This window comes from Cylas formicarius, unplaced genomic scaffold (assembly GCF_029955315.1).
Source record: "Cylas formicarius isolate icCylForm1 unplaced genomic scaffold, icCylForm1.1 PGA_scaffold_2__14_contigs__length_35257938, whole genome shotgun sequence".
Lineage (NCBI taxonomy): Eukaryota > Metazoa > Arthropoda > Insecta > Coleoptera > Brentidae > Cylas > Cylas formicarius.
In genome coordinates, this window is record NW_026844319.1 from 23,880,659 (window position 1) to 23,893,951 (window position 13,293).

At 36.0% G+C, this 13,293-nt stretch overlaps 2 protein-coding genes across 3 annotated transcripts in view; both read left to right on the top strand.

Moving 5' to 3' along the window:
• The first annotated feature begins 4 nt into the window (after positions 1-4).
• LOC132698840 (uncharacterized) lies at positions 5-6,728 on the top strand. The gene is made up of 9 exons (XM_060665177.1): positions 5-219; positions 369-620; positions 777-999; positions 1,057-1,205; positions 1,590-1,725; positions 2,040-2,231; positions 5,797-6,025; positions 6,404-6,544; positions 6,608-6,728. The coding sequence occupies exons 1-9, from the start codon at positions 190-192 to the stop codon at positions 6,660-6,662; spliced, it is 1,407 nt and encodes a 468-aa protein (XP_060521160.1). The 5' UTR covers positions 5-189; the 3' UTR covers positions 6,663-6,728.
• A 2,482-nt stretch (positions 6,729-9,210) lies between these two features.
• Positions 9,211-13,293, top strand: part of LOC132698181 (failed axon connections) — a 46,352-nt gene continuing 42,269 nt past the window's right edge. For both annotated transcript variants that reach the window (XM_060664113.1, XM_060664114.1), the window contains exon 1: positions 9,211-9,663. In XM_060664113.1, the coding sequence (XP_060520096.1) occupies positions 9,370-9,663 (294 nt within the window). In that variant the 5' untranslated portion in view covers positions 9,211-9,369. The remainder of the gene's footprint in view (positions 9,664-13,293) is intronic.

Below are 13,293 nucleotides of genomic sequence, written 5' to 3' on the forward strand. Positions count from 1 at the left end.
AAGTAATGTTGCGTGGGTCTCTGATTGGTGCAATTTTTTTTTCGTGATTAGTGCGATCGCAGACCACATATTTTAATTTGTTGTATCTATGGTCCATGCTCAATATAACATAATCGAGTGGGCTGTTTAAATCAAATTTTCGCCATTAAAGAAGTGTTCTAACAATTTAGAATAGTGTTACACATCAACATGTCTACGAAATCGAAAGTCATCGGGCTGGTAAGCAAAATTCTTATTTTATTTTTGTATTACAATGCTCGATTAAATAATCCTGTTCAACTGAAGTTCTAAAATTTTGATCTTCAACCGTTTTCTCTTTGGCTACATTTTGTGTTGCATCGATTAACATTCAAACGATTCTTTGTTAGCAATTAAGTGGAAAACTGGTATCCAACGCAGTGCGGAGTTACCGCTTTTCAAAAACCTACTCGCAGCAACTGATCCGCGTTGCCATTCTCAACATTATGTACCGTCGCATGAACATTGACGCATCGGAGTTCAGTTTGCAAAATTACGAGTCGGTGCCTTATGTTCTTTTCAAGCGCAAATCGGCCAATCGCATTATACGCTGTTTTCACGCCGTGAGCCATGGTATTGTCGACGCTATCAACAAAGAATACGTAAGTCATTGCCAGAGATTTGATTTGTTGGTCTGTAGTGGAACTTATGAAGACACTGATGATTAGAATTGGAATTGTCCTACTTAAATTGACTTCTAATCATCAGAATCTTGGCGCTGTGGTTTCGTCATATTATTATGTATTAATCGTTTTTAGCTCAAAGAAGTGTACCTGATCTTTGAAAACAAAAAGACCAGAGAAATTGTGGAAACCTATAGGTTTACTTTGAAATACAACAAAGGCGGGAAGAAATCAGATGTAAAACGTTCTGTTGTGTCAAGCGCAACCGTAGACCTACTACAAGCGATTTGCGATTTACCAGCAATGGAAAAAATGTCCTCAGATATTGAATATGGTATTGAGTTTCGATACAACGACGGTAAGTTTTTTTGATCAATTTTGCGAGCGATAGCAATCTCAGTTAATGCACTTGCAGAGGTTCCATGCGAATACCAACCTCCATATTTTGGGCCGGGTTCCAACCCCTGCGGTATTAATTTTCGCGATTTGTCAGACAACATAATAATTTTGGGAACCGCAAACACGGGGTTTCACAAACTATCTTGTTACGCTACTGGAAAAATTGTGAGTTTGGTCCTGCTCGTTTTTCTATGTTTCAGAGCGCCTCTGACAGCCTTAGTTTTAGCAATAATCTTGTAGTTTATTTTTTTTAACTGACATAGGAAAGTCCTCGGAAATGCCAAACCCTTTTATGCAGTAGCATAATTGTCAATCTCTCTTGTCAATGTCAATAATTGCCAATCTCCATTTTTCTTTTGTATTTAAATGACTTTAGCCCATAACATGTCTAGATTATTTATTTTGATTTGTTGCATAAGTAGAAAAATATGTCACACTGTTAAGTTTTTAGCTCGAAAAATGACGTCTACCAGCACTGAGTAGATTTGATGTTTGGGGTTGATGAAACGTGTTCCGTGTATCACCACTAAAGTTGTTCGGCATTTCTAGTTCAGTCTTACAACTTCCGAAGCCGCAAGTTCTGAATGTATTACGGGGACTGCGCCCAAAATAGCTAACGTCGTTAATATAGTAGATGATAGTGATGAGGTTTTAGAAGAGGAAACTGTTCGAAATTCCGAGAAAGGTAGGGACATAGGTCGAGCCATGAACAGGTTATCTTAAATTATTTATTTTTTTGTTTTATATACTCAGACGATTGTAACAAGACTTTCACAATATCTTTAACAATTTACGTTATACTTTTATAACGGAACGAATATAAGTTTAACTTATATCTGCTCAGAATCGTGATAACTGTGGTTTTAAACACTTTATTTTTAATTATTTTTTTAGACCTTGACATATTTGGTGTAATTTTGCACTAATAAAACACTAAAATTCGGTAAAAACTGTCATTTGAAAAAAGGACTGCAAACCATATTTTTTTAAATCTTATAGAGCGGGAATCGTGCGAATATTTGACGCCGGAAATATTCCCAACCGAGCAAACAAACGATATCGAGTTAGAGGAAAGCAGTGAGGATGACCGCTTCGATGAACAAACAACAAAATATCCATCGCCTGCAAATGGAGCTGACGGTCCATCTTCCGCCAAGCGATCGAGAATGACAAGCGACATTAATAGCATAGGTGCGTTTTTCAGTTTTTTTTTCTCAAGCTACAGAGAGGTCACGCACAGCGTTGGGTCGCCGAAAAAGGGTAAAAAATGTCAGGCAGAAGAATTAGAATTGGATACATTGGTTAATTGGTTTACAAAGACAATTTATCCAACAAAGGAGTTTGCCAATCAGTTCATCGGGTTGTTTCATTTCTTGTGTGATTCTAAATTATTGGAGGCTATTGTCAATATATGTCAGTAGTGTACTATACTTTGCAAATATTAAAGATAGAAATGAAACAGAGAGTTAAGAGTATGTTAATGATAATCAAAATATATCCTACAAATATTAATTGATGTCACAGTAGAAGTCTTTTTATATTAATAGCGAACATTTCAGTTTTGGTCTTAAACTACGCGGCAACAACAACGAGGTTAGGTTATATTTTCATTTTCAGTAAAACACTCTTCAATCTTCACAGAGAAAACCGATGGTTTCGTTTCATTGAACCATAAAAAAACATAACATTAGATCCACAAAATATTCTGGTTAGTTTCAACGTAGAATTCCGCTTTACTAAAGTCCCTATTCCTGAAACTCTTCAACATCATTTCAGATATATTAAAATCTGAAAATCTGGAACTAGACCTTTTCACCTTAATTCAAAAATGATGCCTCTTATAACGGTCAAATTTTTGACCGTCAGGGACAAGCTGTGGGTTCTACATTGTCACCAGTCATCTCGAATATATTCATGGAAGCCTTTGAGAAGAAAGCTCTCGATACATTCCATCTAAAACCAAAACGCTTCGTCGATGATACTTTTGTTATTTGGCCTCATGGTCAAGAAACCCTAGTAGATTTTCTTAGACATTTAAACTCTATACACCCTAATATACCATTGAATTATAAACGTCCCATTCTTAGATATCCTTATCAGTAGCAAATCAGACTTAACATTGAGTCATTGTGCACCTACCTTAATACATTGTCGCATTGGCCCATCTGGACCTAAAATCATCGGTTATCAACTCTCGTGTTTACAGAGCCCTAAAAACTATTTCCGCCCAAGTCACTGAACCCAGAACTAAAAAAAGCACCTTTCCTCCGCTCTTCTCTGTCATAAAGATTTAAAAGCGTCCCATCACAAAATACAGTTCACTACAAACTTCTAATAGAGATGTGTCCGAAAGCAATCCTACAGTTGTCTCTGTTGTCTTTCCTTAAATGAAAAATTTCACTACCACATATCAATAAAATAATATTTCCTTACTTCAATATATTGATAAATCAAAATAAATAAGAACTAAAAGTTCAGATTTTCACCTGACAATTTTTTCAACACCGTGTCTTTATCAAATGTTTATAAATTTGATAAAGACACGGTGTTGTCGAAACAATTGTCATGTTAAAATATATAATTTCGTGAAAATCTTAACTTTTAGTTCTTATTTATTTTGATAAATGGATTTTCATCAAGTAAAAGCCTTCTCAGTTCAATAAACACACAAAAACCCAACCACACTTCAATGGCAAAAACTAACCAAAATAGCGGATGCTACATCAGCACTGATAATATAGCGTATAAAAAGGTGCCCATTGGCTATTTTACAATTCAATGAGACCTCGGCAGAAAAAATTACTATAGATTCTAAACATTGGAAATGCATTGCATTGTTTTCATATGAGATTCATTCATGTTTTTGTTTTATTTTTTATAGTTCGTTTAGATAAATTATAGAAAAAGCCTGCTGCATTCAGATCCCAACACAAAACAAATTGATCTTGTAATATTTGGCGTAGTATTCAGCCTCCGTTTGAATCCGGTAAATAAAACACCCGAACGCCCACGCTTTAATTATTTATTCACTTATTTAATAATATACCTAATGATCACCTAAAGACTCCGTCCGCCCGTCGCTTAACAATTATTTAATTCTCAAAAATCACATCCGTTGATCAATATCACTCAAGAAATTTTGAATAACAATTAACTCCTCAATCATTTTTACTTAAAAAAGGATTCTTTTAGTTATACTTTAAATACGATAAAAATGGATTTTATCGTAGATGTTGCTCTTAGGTCATTTCCGTAAACCACACACCACAAAAAATGATAACAACACCACCAGTAATGCTTGATTGTTGCTGATGCAGGAAGAATAAGCTGGTCAAAGCTTCATGGAAATATTGAAATTGCAAGTTTTGCAAGTGGTAATGTACCGAATTTTTTGCGTGGAAAAATTCACCTCTTCGAACAAGTCGTCGTTTTTTTTTTTATTATTTTAGATTAACAAAACAATTGGGAAATAACCGGATTGCGTGATGTGACTTGCACTGGAATGGCGAACTGAAATTTTGATTTCTGAAAATGTTAACGTTACCATTACCAGTTAATATTTCTTGTTTGATTATTTTCTTTGCTGAAATATTGATTCAGGTATCAAACGAAAATTATTTTCATTCGCTGCCTGAATCAATAGTTTAACAAAATAACTTGGATCTTGAAATTCAAGCCTATTCACCACTTTAGTATAGGTAACTAACGATATACCGTTTTTACGACATATTTAACTTAGTAAATTTGTATGAAGGTCTAACCGCAGGCCTACTTCTCTTGGGTTTCGCTTTGCAACCCTCAATAAATAGATTCGCAATTCCATAATGACGATCCAGAACCGTACTTCGGTACTTCGTGCATACAAATGTTGAAAACTGACAAATTTGTATTGAGTTCCATCGGTGAGATTCCTCGATTAGTCCATGCAGTGAAAAATCCATTCTTTAAAATGTTTATTGTAAATATAAATAAAGGAGTGAATTTAGCTATAAAACAATGTTAGAATATTTATTTAAAAATTTTCTACACATTTTTTACAACTAGAACAGATATTTTTTTCTATTTCACTTCTAATTTATTCCATTGCCCCAGAACTAAATTTCGAAGAGATGTTGTTTCATCCTAAACTGCATTTCAGCTGTCCTCATATCAATTCTCCCCAGATGTCCATTTCAGAAAAAGAAACACATTCAGAATTATAATTTTAGCAGCAACCGGCAAATGTGTCCTAGTCTAATGATCAATTTGAATTTGATGTCATCAACGATAATTATGTCATCGACCACAATCTCAACTTCTTCATATGTGTATATGGTACCTCAATAAAAATTGCACACCGAGTCTTAAAAGAAATTTAATAACAGTAAATTGGTAATTACTGATTACAAACACAAGATGGAATAGAAATAACACTCTTAACTCTTAAATTGGAAATCAGTTTAAGCTTTCTGTTTTAGGAAGATTTATAAAAAGCACACTAATATGAAATAATATAACAGTTTAACTTCTTAAATACTACCGTGGTTTCCTCTACAACAGGCGGGTCTTGAATTCATTCCGAAGTCAAAACCATAAAAGATTGTAAAAACGGTATATCGTTAGAAACTTTACAAAGTAACCAGTAGCCGGGCTAGTTTGAGGCTGTGGCTCCATCTAGCGAATAACCATCGTACTAAATAGTTTCGCGTAGTCAACGACAGATGGCAGACGCGCCTAAACATGGCGCGACCTTTATTAAAACAATTAATTATCGCAGAAAGTTACGAAATCATCTCTATAAGATCGGAGGAACTGATAGAGTGTCCCTGTTTGTGGAACCTCTGCAAGTACGCCTTCGAAACCATCGAGTGCCCGTTTTGCCAGCGGCGGGTTCATCAGGTGTGCCACGGCTACTTGCGCCCCGAATCGCTCAGCCCCGATTCTTTTCAGTGTTGGAAGTGTACGCCACACAAGTCGCAGGATTGGGTGTTCTTCTGTCGCATAAGGTCAGTACCGTTCGATAAACTGTTAGTGCGCCCACATGTTCTCTATAGTTTCGGAGCTGCTTTTTATCCTATGTTATACCACTATGTATCATTCGTTTATATTAATTTAAATATAAATAAATGAAATATATATATATATATATATATATATATATATATATATATATATATATATATATATATATATATATATATATATATATATATATATATATATATATATATATATATATATATATATATATATATATATATATATATATATATATATATATATATATATATATATATATATATATATATATATATATATATATATATATATATATATATTCGTGTTTAAAGAATACATTTTAAAATATTCTCCATATACTTTAGGGCACTCGTTGCCATAGCCAACGCGACCGACACTTTTCCATTGGAATTACTGGACTCTGTGCCGATTGACGAAAAAGAAGCGATCCTACGCAAGTTGAATGCCTTGATGATACTGACCACGTCCGACGTGCACAAGTCCTGGTAAATCCAAAGCGTTTCTGGGATGATTGTCGTAGTATTAACCCTTTTAATATTTTTTTGTAGCGTCATCAACAAGGATCGGTTGGAAAAGAGTTTGATGTGTCTGTTTGTGCAATAAACTAATCTTCGTTCTAATGTAGTTGCTATCGTTGGTTTTTCGTTCGAAATAAATTTTGTTGCATTGATAGTCTGTTTATCGCCTAAATGTCGCGCTAAAGACTTCATCCTTCTTTACCAGCCACACCAAAAGGATATATTTATCTACTAAATAAAATAAAAATCATTGGATTCAGTTATAATATAATTAAAAGATGTAAGATAAACACTTCAGCAAAACTAAAGACTTCAAATTAAGAAGCCCCTGTACTTGGTAACTAAATGTTAACAAAAAAAAAACTAGTTCTTTTAATCTCAAAAAAGTATTTGATCACGGAAACAAATAAACTAACGAATATTTTTCTTTCTCTTCTTCTTTTTATTTCTGCAACTTTGTATTCTGTCTCTTGAGTTTATTTGATCCGCGGTTGGGCGCTCAATTGCCAAAATGGCTAAAACGTTAAGACAATCTTTTGCGGTTGTAGAACGTAAAAATATTTTAGTTTTAGCTTAGGGAAACTCATTTTCCCCACTTGCAACAGTTATTGATACATTCAGTAACTGTTGTGTATTGATGCAGTCAACAATAAGGGAGCACTAAGGGTTGGGGCAAAATTTAATGTTATTATTTTTAGTACATAGCTTAAGCGTTTTTTTTTTTATCCAAAAGCGCAGATGTTGCAAAAATTTAGCTAACTCTGCTCCATTTATATCAAAAAAATCGTCATCAGTTAGATTACTCTCTAAATTCCTACAGTATAATAGTATTTTATATATTTTAAATTGTGTTTATTAAATAAGAATATTAATAAATAATTATCACACAATCAACAGTGAAAAATGTTAGTAAAATTATTTGTTAGTTTTTTTTTTGTTACTGGTTTTTTTGGCCCTGCAACTCAGGCAATTTCGCCAGCTTACAAATAGTAATTATAATTAAAAATTCCTAAAGAATGTCTTCCGAATGAAAGGGTCTGGACTAATGCATCATCTTCCAGGTTTTTTAACATATTCATACAGTGGAACAGCTTCTAAATAGTCATAAAATGACGACCGAATCTGCTAACGGCTACTGCAATTATATCCTATCCCATCTGGCCTGGTTACCAGCGTGAATACAAGACATTCGGAAACCGTATTAACATATACATAATGGAATAACATCACAAATCCATTTACATTTCACTATTTCCCAAATTTGCGCCTTTATCACTTCAGATAACAAATATACAAAACACTATTTTACATCAACCGATTTCTACATTTTATGGAACCGGGCTGAACGTGCAATGGTTACTCTACCCCATCGTCGTGGTTACTTAGTATTGGTTAGTTACTTCTTCTACCTCTTGGGCAAATCCATTAATTTTCTTCAGAAAAAAAAAGACAAATATAAATATCGAGTATTATCAATATTTTGTTACATTCACAGCGAAACTGCTCCTCCTAGAGCGTATCCTGAGACTTTTTAACGGGTTTCCAAAAACTGTCTTATTTTAAAAAAGGTAATTTTTGTTACTTCGCTAATAACATAAAGTCGCGATCGCTCATGCTTTTGTATATAAATGTCACAATGGTGTCAAAAAAAAAAATCGTTGCCAGCGAGATCCGTGCGTCTGCTTGTATGCGTGTGGGTCATCGGCCACGAGACGGCGACACTTCGGCAGCGCATATGCAAGGGTGGGGCTCGTCGCATGTGCATGGTAACGGGTTGGGGGTGGGGGCGGAAGGGATCGGAACGCGCGTCGAAGAATACGCGGCATTGCCGGTTGATTTCGAATTTCCCCGTTTCCAGATGGGAAAAATAATTGCGACCTCGCGTCCCACGAAATGTCGGTGGAGTGTTTTTTGACTACGAAAATAATGGAATAAAGGGAAAGGGATAAAATATGAAATGTGTAAATAGTTAATATAGACTTGTCAAAATTTTCTCTGGTGCTCTTTAAATTGTGAAATATATGACTTCAAATCGATCCGGCATTGTCATGGGGTTATACATATTGTTCGATCAATTTATCTTGGTATGCACATTACATCCTGCGTCATTGTCGATATTTTTAAGATACAGCTAAAGTGACGCCTGGTCGTTTGATTGTATGTAAAATGAAAAACGTTCGTCGCTTAATGCTTAAACCAGTAAATTCCAATAAATAAATAAAAATATCCTCTTCGTGTTCTTCAGAGTCGACAAATGATGGACGGCTAAAGAAATTGTCAGCAAATTTTATAAGAGAAATTTTAGTTTGCGATTTTAAGTTTTTTCCTGGCAGCGTAATTACCAAAGCAATTCGTTTTCCGCTTGATAATAGAAATTGACTGCATTAATTCTTGGGGTAAGGCGGTTACTCATAGAGATAACTAATGAAAAACAGAATTGTAGATTCTCTATGGCTCGATGGCAAACTAATTTGTGTTTTTGCTAAAATCATGATTTAAGTAATCGTTTTGTGACGTCCGTGGCAAGTTTAAATTGATCGAACCATATATTCGAATCGTGATTCAGACTGGAAAGAACGCCGCGACAACTCGGCAACGCCGCGCTTCTCTTGGAAGTCGTCGAGGCCCAGTGCTCGATTCTTCTCTCGAGAGCGGCACATTGGACGTTGTCGTGTCGTAGGGTACGGTAGTACTGCGTTATTTAAAGTCGTTGTGTTTGTTCATTATTGTCTTGTGTGTTCGCTGTTTCGCGTTTCGTCGTTTCCCGTGACGTAGTAGAGGACTCGAATACGATGGCAACGGAAGCGGAAAATAACGTGCCCGCAGCCGAAACGAAAGAAATCAAAGAGGAAACTCCCGCGGCCACTGAGAAGGCCGAAGAGGCCAAACAGGAGGCCGGCGGAGACGCGACCGCCGCGCAAAAAGAGAAGGAAGCGGCTCCTCCGAAGGTGATCGTCCACAAGACCAACTACGAGAAAGATGTCGTTTATCTGTACCAATTCTCGCGCACCCCGGTCCTGCCTTCGATGTCGCCTTATTGTCTCAAAGTGGAGACTTGGCTGAGGCTCGCTGGCGTCAAATACGAGGTAAGTACGCCGGTTGTAGTATAATTCGCGCCAGATTTTTTAATACGAATCGCTACGCGGGAGGGGACCCGAGTTATTTTTTATGTATTGGGATCGTTCAACCGTAGGGCCGATCGGGACGGATGCGACGCAAGTGTCCGCCATGTTTGTTATCTGGGGATCTGTCATTTCCAATCGGAACTAAAGCCATTTTGCTCGTTGACGGTCTTGTATCGATTCGGTTTTGGTTTTGAATTTTTTTCATAGTCATAAGCGGAACAAAATTCGTAAAACGAAAGCTCGTTGAAAACTGCAACCCTAAACCACACTTTCCTTCCAACTGGGAGCAGTAATTTCTAAGGAAACAGTTTGGGTAATTTTCCTCCTACCAGCATAATTCTTTGATAATTACGTCGCAGAACTAAATTGAAATAAATGTCTTTCTCGTGTAACTGTAAAATTTCGATAGATTAATCGACAGCTGCGGGCATGCAAGTATTTTAATTGAAATGTTAAACTGTCGTAGGTTTGCTGTGGTGCATTGAAATCCCACAGAATTTTTTACGTCAATTAATTTCCGGTCCGATATTGATAATAATTGCGTTGAAAATTAAAACTGTTTCTTTGGGTGACAAGATAAATCATATTACATCACTGCGTTATTTAATGCTTCATTATATTTTTAGAAAAAACACTGTATGTTTGTAATTTTCTTTTAATTTAATTGTTTCGGAATTTGCCATTTTTAGATAAAAAATAGTAAAGTTAGGAAAAACCACAAGGAAACCTGGATTTAACAAATGACAGCCAATTTGACCGATCCCGTACATCATTTTTGGAAGGAACTTTTTAAAATAATGAATTCATTAATTATTTAGTATTCCGCAGAAAAAATTAATATCTGGTTTGCCAGCGCACAAAGAGCGTGGATACATTAAGCCTACGCGAAATGATTTTGGTTTTCCACCAATTCATTAGAAATGGGCAACCGACTTCAAAATGCTGTAATGAAGGTTGTTATATCTCGATAAAATACCCTTGTCGAATTGAAATTTCTCCTGCTTGTGTCATCGCTCCCGCGGGTGGGTGGGGTCCTTATCGTGGGGTAAATTTAATTTGTGACGGGCTTTTGTGCGTAACATGTAACGGAAGTGACCGTCTGGCTCTTTATTTGTCGACCAAGCCCAAAACTGTTCCGAATCGGTTCGACTTTTTCAGTTACGAAAATGAAGGCGCGTTTATTAATTTACGCACGATTCTCTAACGGTTTACATCAGTAAAAAATAATTAGCGTTGCAATTTCGGTATATATTTACGTACAGCGCATTCCGCGAATTCTCCACTTAACTGTGGTCGTTTAAAATTTAACAAGTCGGTCGGAGCACTTAATACCAAATCCGTTTGTTTTAAAAACGAAATTACAACGCATGGCGATGCTGGACTAGAGAGAAGTCGCTATTTTTGCCTAATTTACACACGGTCGCTATCTACATAATATGCAGCGTGTTCGGATAAAATAGTCAACAGATCATCAACCTCTGGGAAGGTTAACTGTCGACCAGACCAAGATTAGCCAACACCATCGCACAATTTGCCAATGAACTTGAATATTTACTCGCCCAGCTCTTTATAGACCAGTTCTTTCGTTGCGCGTTTAATTATAATACCTGGTTGGAGAGGTTCAAATAATTTTCATTATTATTACATGCATATTTTTTGACTGGTTGTTTGGTTACATATTATATTTTTTTACACCACTATGTTGGGGCACAACGGGTCCATCTGGTGGCCTAAGTGCCTTAGACGGCCGCGGGGGGCGCCCCACTATGTCTTTACCGGTGCACTTTTCTTCGTATTAAAAAAAAAATAAAATTGTTATTTTTATAAATATGCTTTTTCTTGAAACAAAGATTGACTTTAAAATCGCCGCTTATTTTTATTGTGAATTGTGAATTCGGAGGAGGCAAGATGAAGTATAATTTGGTAGGGATATTAAACACAACATAAAAAATACATTTTTGCTGTTCAGAAATTGGAAGTTGGACCTAAATCAAGGCTGTCTTTGAATGTCCAACCAACTTTTTGGCTATTCACATTTTACAAAAGCGCGTCCTTTATTATTAATTATTATTCCTTCTGTCCAATAATCGCAATCTTGAATCGAAGGAGCATGATCTTTCTAAAAGTACTTACCTCAAGGACGTAATCTTGATATAAATCAATAAATGGCCTTGCGATAAATAAATAATCTTGTGGTAAACTAGTTATACAGAAAGATTTACTTTGACTTAAGATATTGAAATTACCACCTCGCTCACCATTTCGGTCAAAATAATCAATAATTTCTCAAATATTTTCGGGCTTAGGTATTAGTGGATGAAATTTAGGGGCATTCGCGGAAAATTAATTCCCTTTTCTGCGTAAATTTTTTTAGTCAGTATTATACGACTACTTTAGTTTTTTTGATATTATGTAATACTTATACATGAATGTGCTATCCATGAAAACAGCGAAAGAACTGATAAAGATTGTAATAATCTAAAACGACCAATTTAATAAAAATGAAATGCTAATCTGCATTGAAACCGATCACTTTCTTTAGATGCTTCGCTAATTTCACTCATTAAAAAATTTTATGTATTCTATATGATTCTGTGAAAATCACTGCAGAGTAGATAATTCCCGACTAGTCTAGCTAGACCGCGACTTGTACATGAATGACCTGATCGTGTAGCGCATGTAATCACTTGGGAAGGAAAGACTAAGACAAAGACTGATATACAGAAAGTTTAATTCTCAAAAACGGCTGCCTCACAACGATAATGGTTAATATGTACGGAATGAAAAGTTTGCTCACTTATTTCGAATAACAAAGAGGCCAGGAGATATTTTATTGGTGAAATACAAGCTCCGCGACAAATTTCCTCTTCATTTTCTGGTTAGTCAAGACAAAAGTCGATATTTTGCACACAATTTTAAGAAGTAAGCAATTCTAAGGTTAGGAATATAAACGGGAATAATTCTTACTGTTGTTCCAGTTGAAGGAGGTTAACATCAAAGTAGACCGCACCTCCACGGAATTTAGATATAAACAATATTGCTATTAAACATCGGTCATAACAATGTAGAAAGAAATAAGATCTTGTAATAAGAAATAATTTTCACCAGTCAGGCAAACGTACTATAAATTTACGCTTTATCCTATGGATTGTAGTGCGTAGTCGAGGAAACTTCTTTACGTCCCGCTTATGCCAGCCTGCGTGCAGGGTTATTTTTTTCGTCGTCACTTTGCCGACCTTGCCGGTGACGTTCTTCTCCGCGGCGTTAATTGCCTTTTTAAGTTAAACGCTCGAAAATTACACGCAACTCGATGCGCATAATTACCGTTTCTGCCGTCAAAAATTTCTTCGGGTGCTCCGGAGGATAATTAGCCTCAATTATTCCGGACGGACGTGGTGGCGTGGCGTGGCTCAACGTAAAGACGCGAAGCCAAAGTGCCAACTATCAAACCGGGCATCGGAGATGAGTTTAGGTTTTAATATATGCGGTTGTCGGCAGCTCCCCCTCGACCTCACTCGACCAGATTCCATCTTAATCGCGGCGCTTTTTTAAGTTCGACTTCGACTTGAATTTTTTAGATCGCGTCGAAGT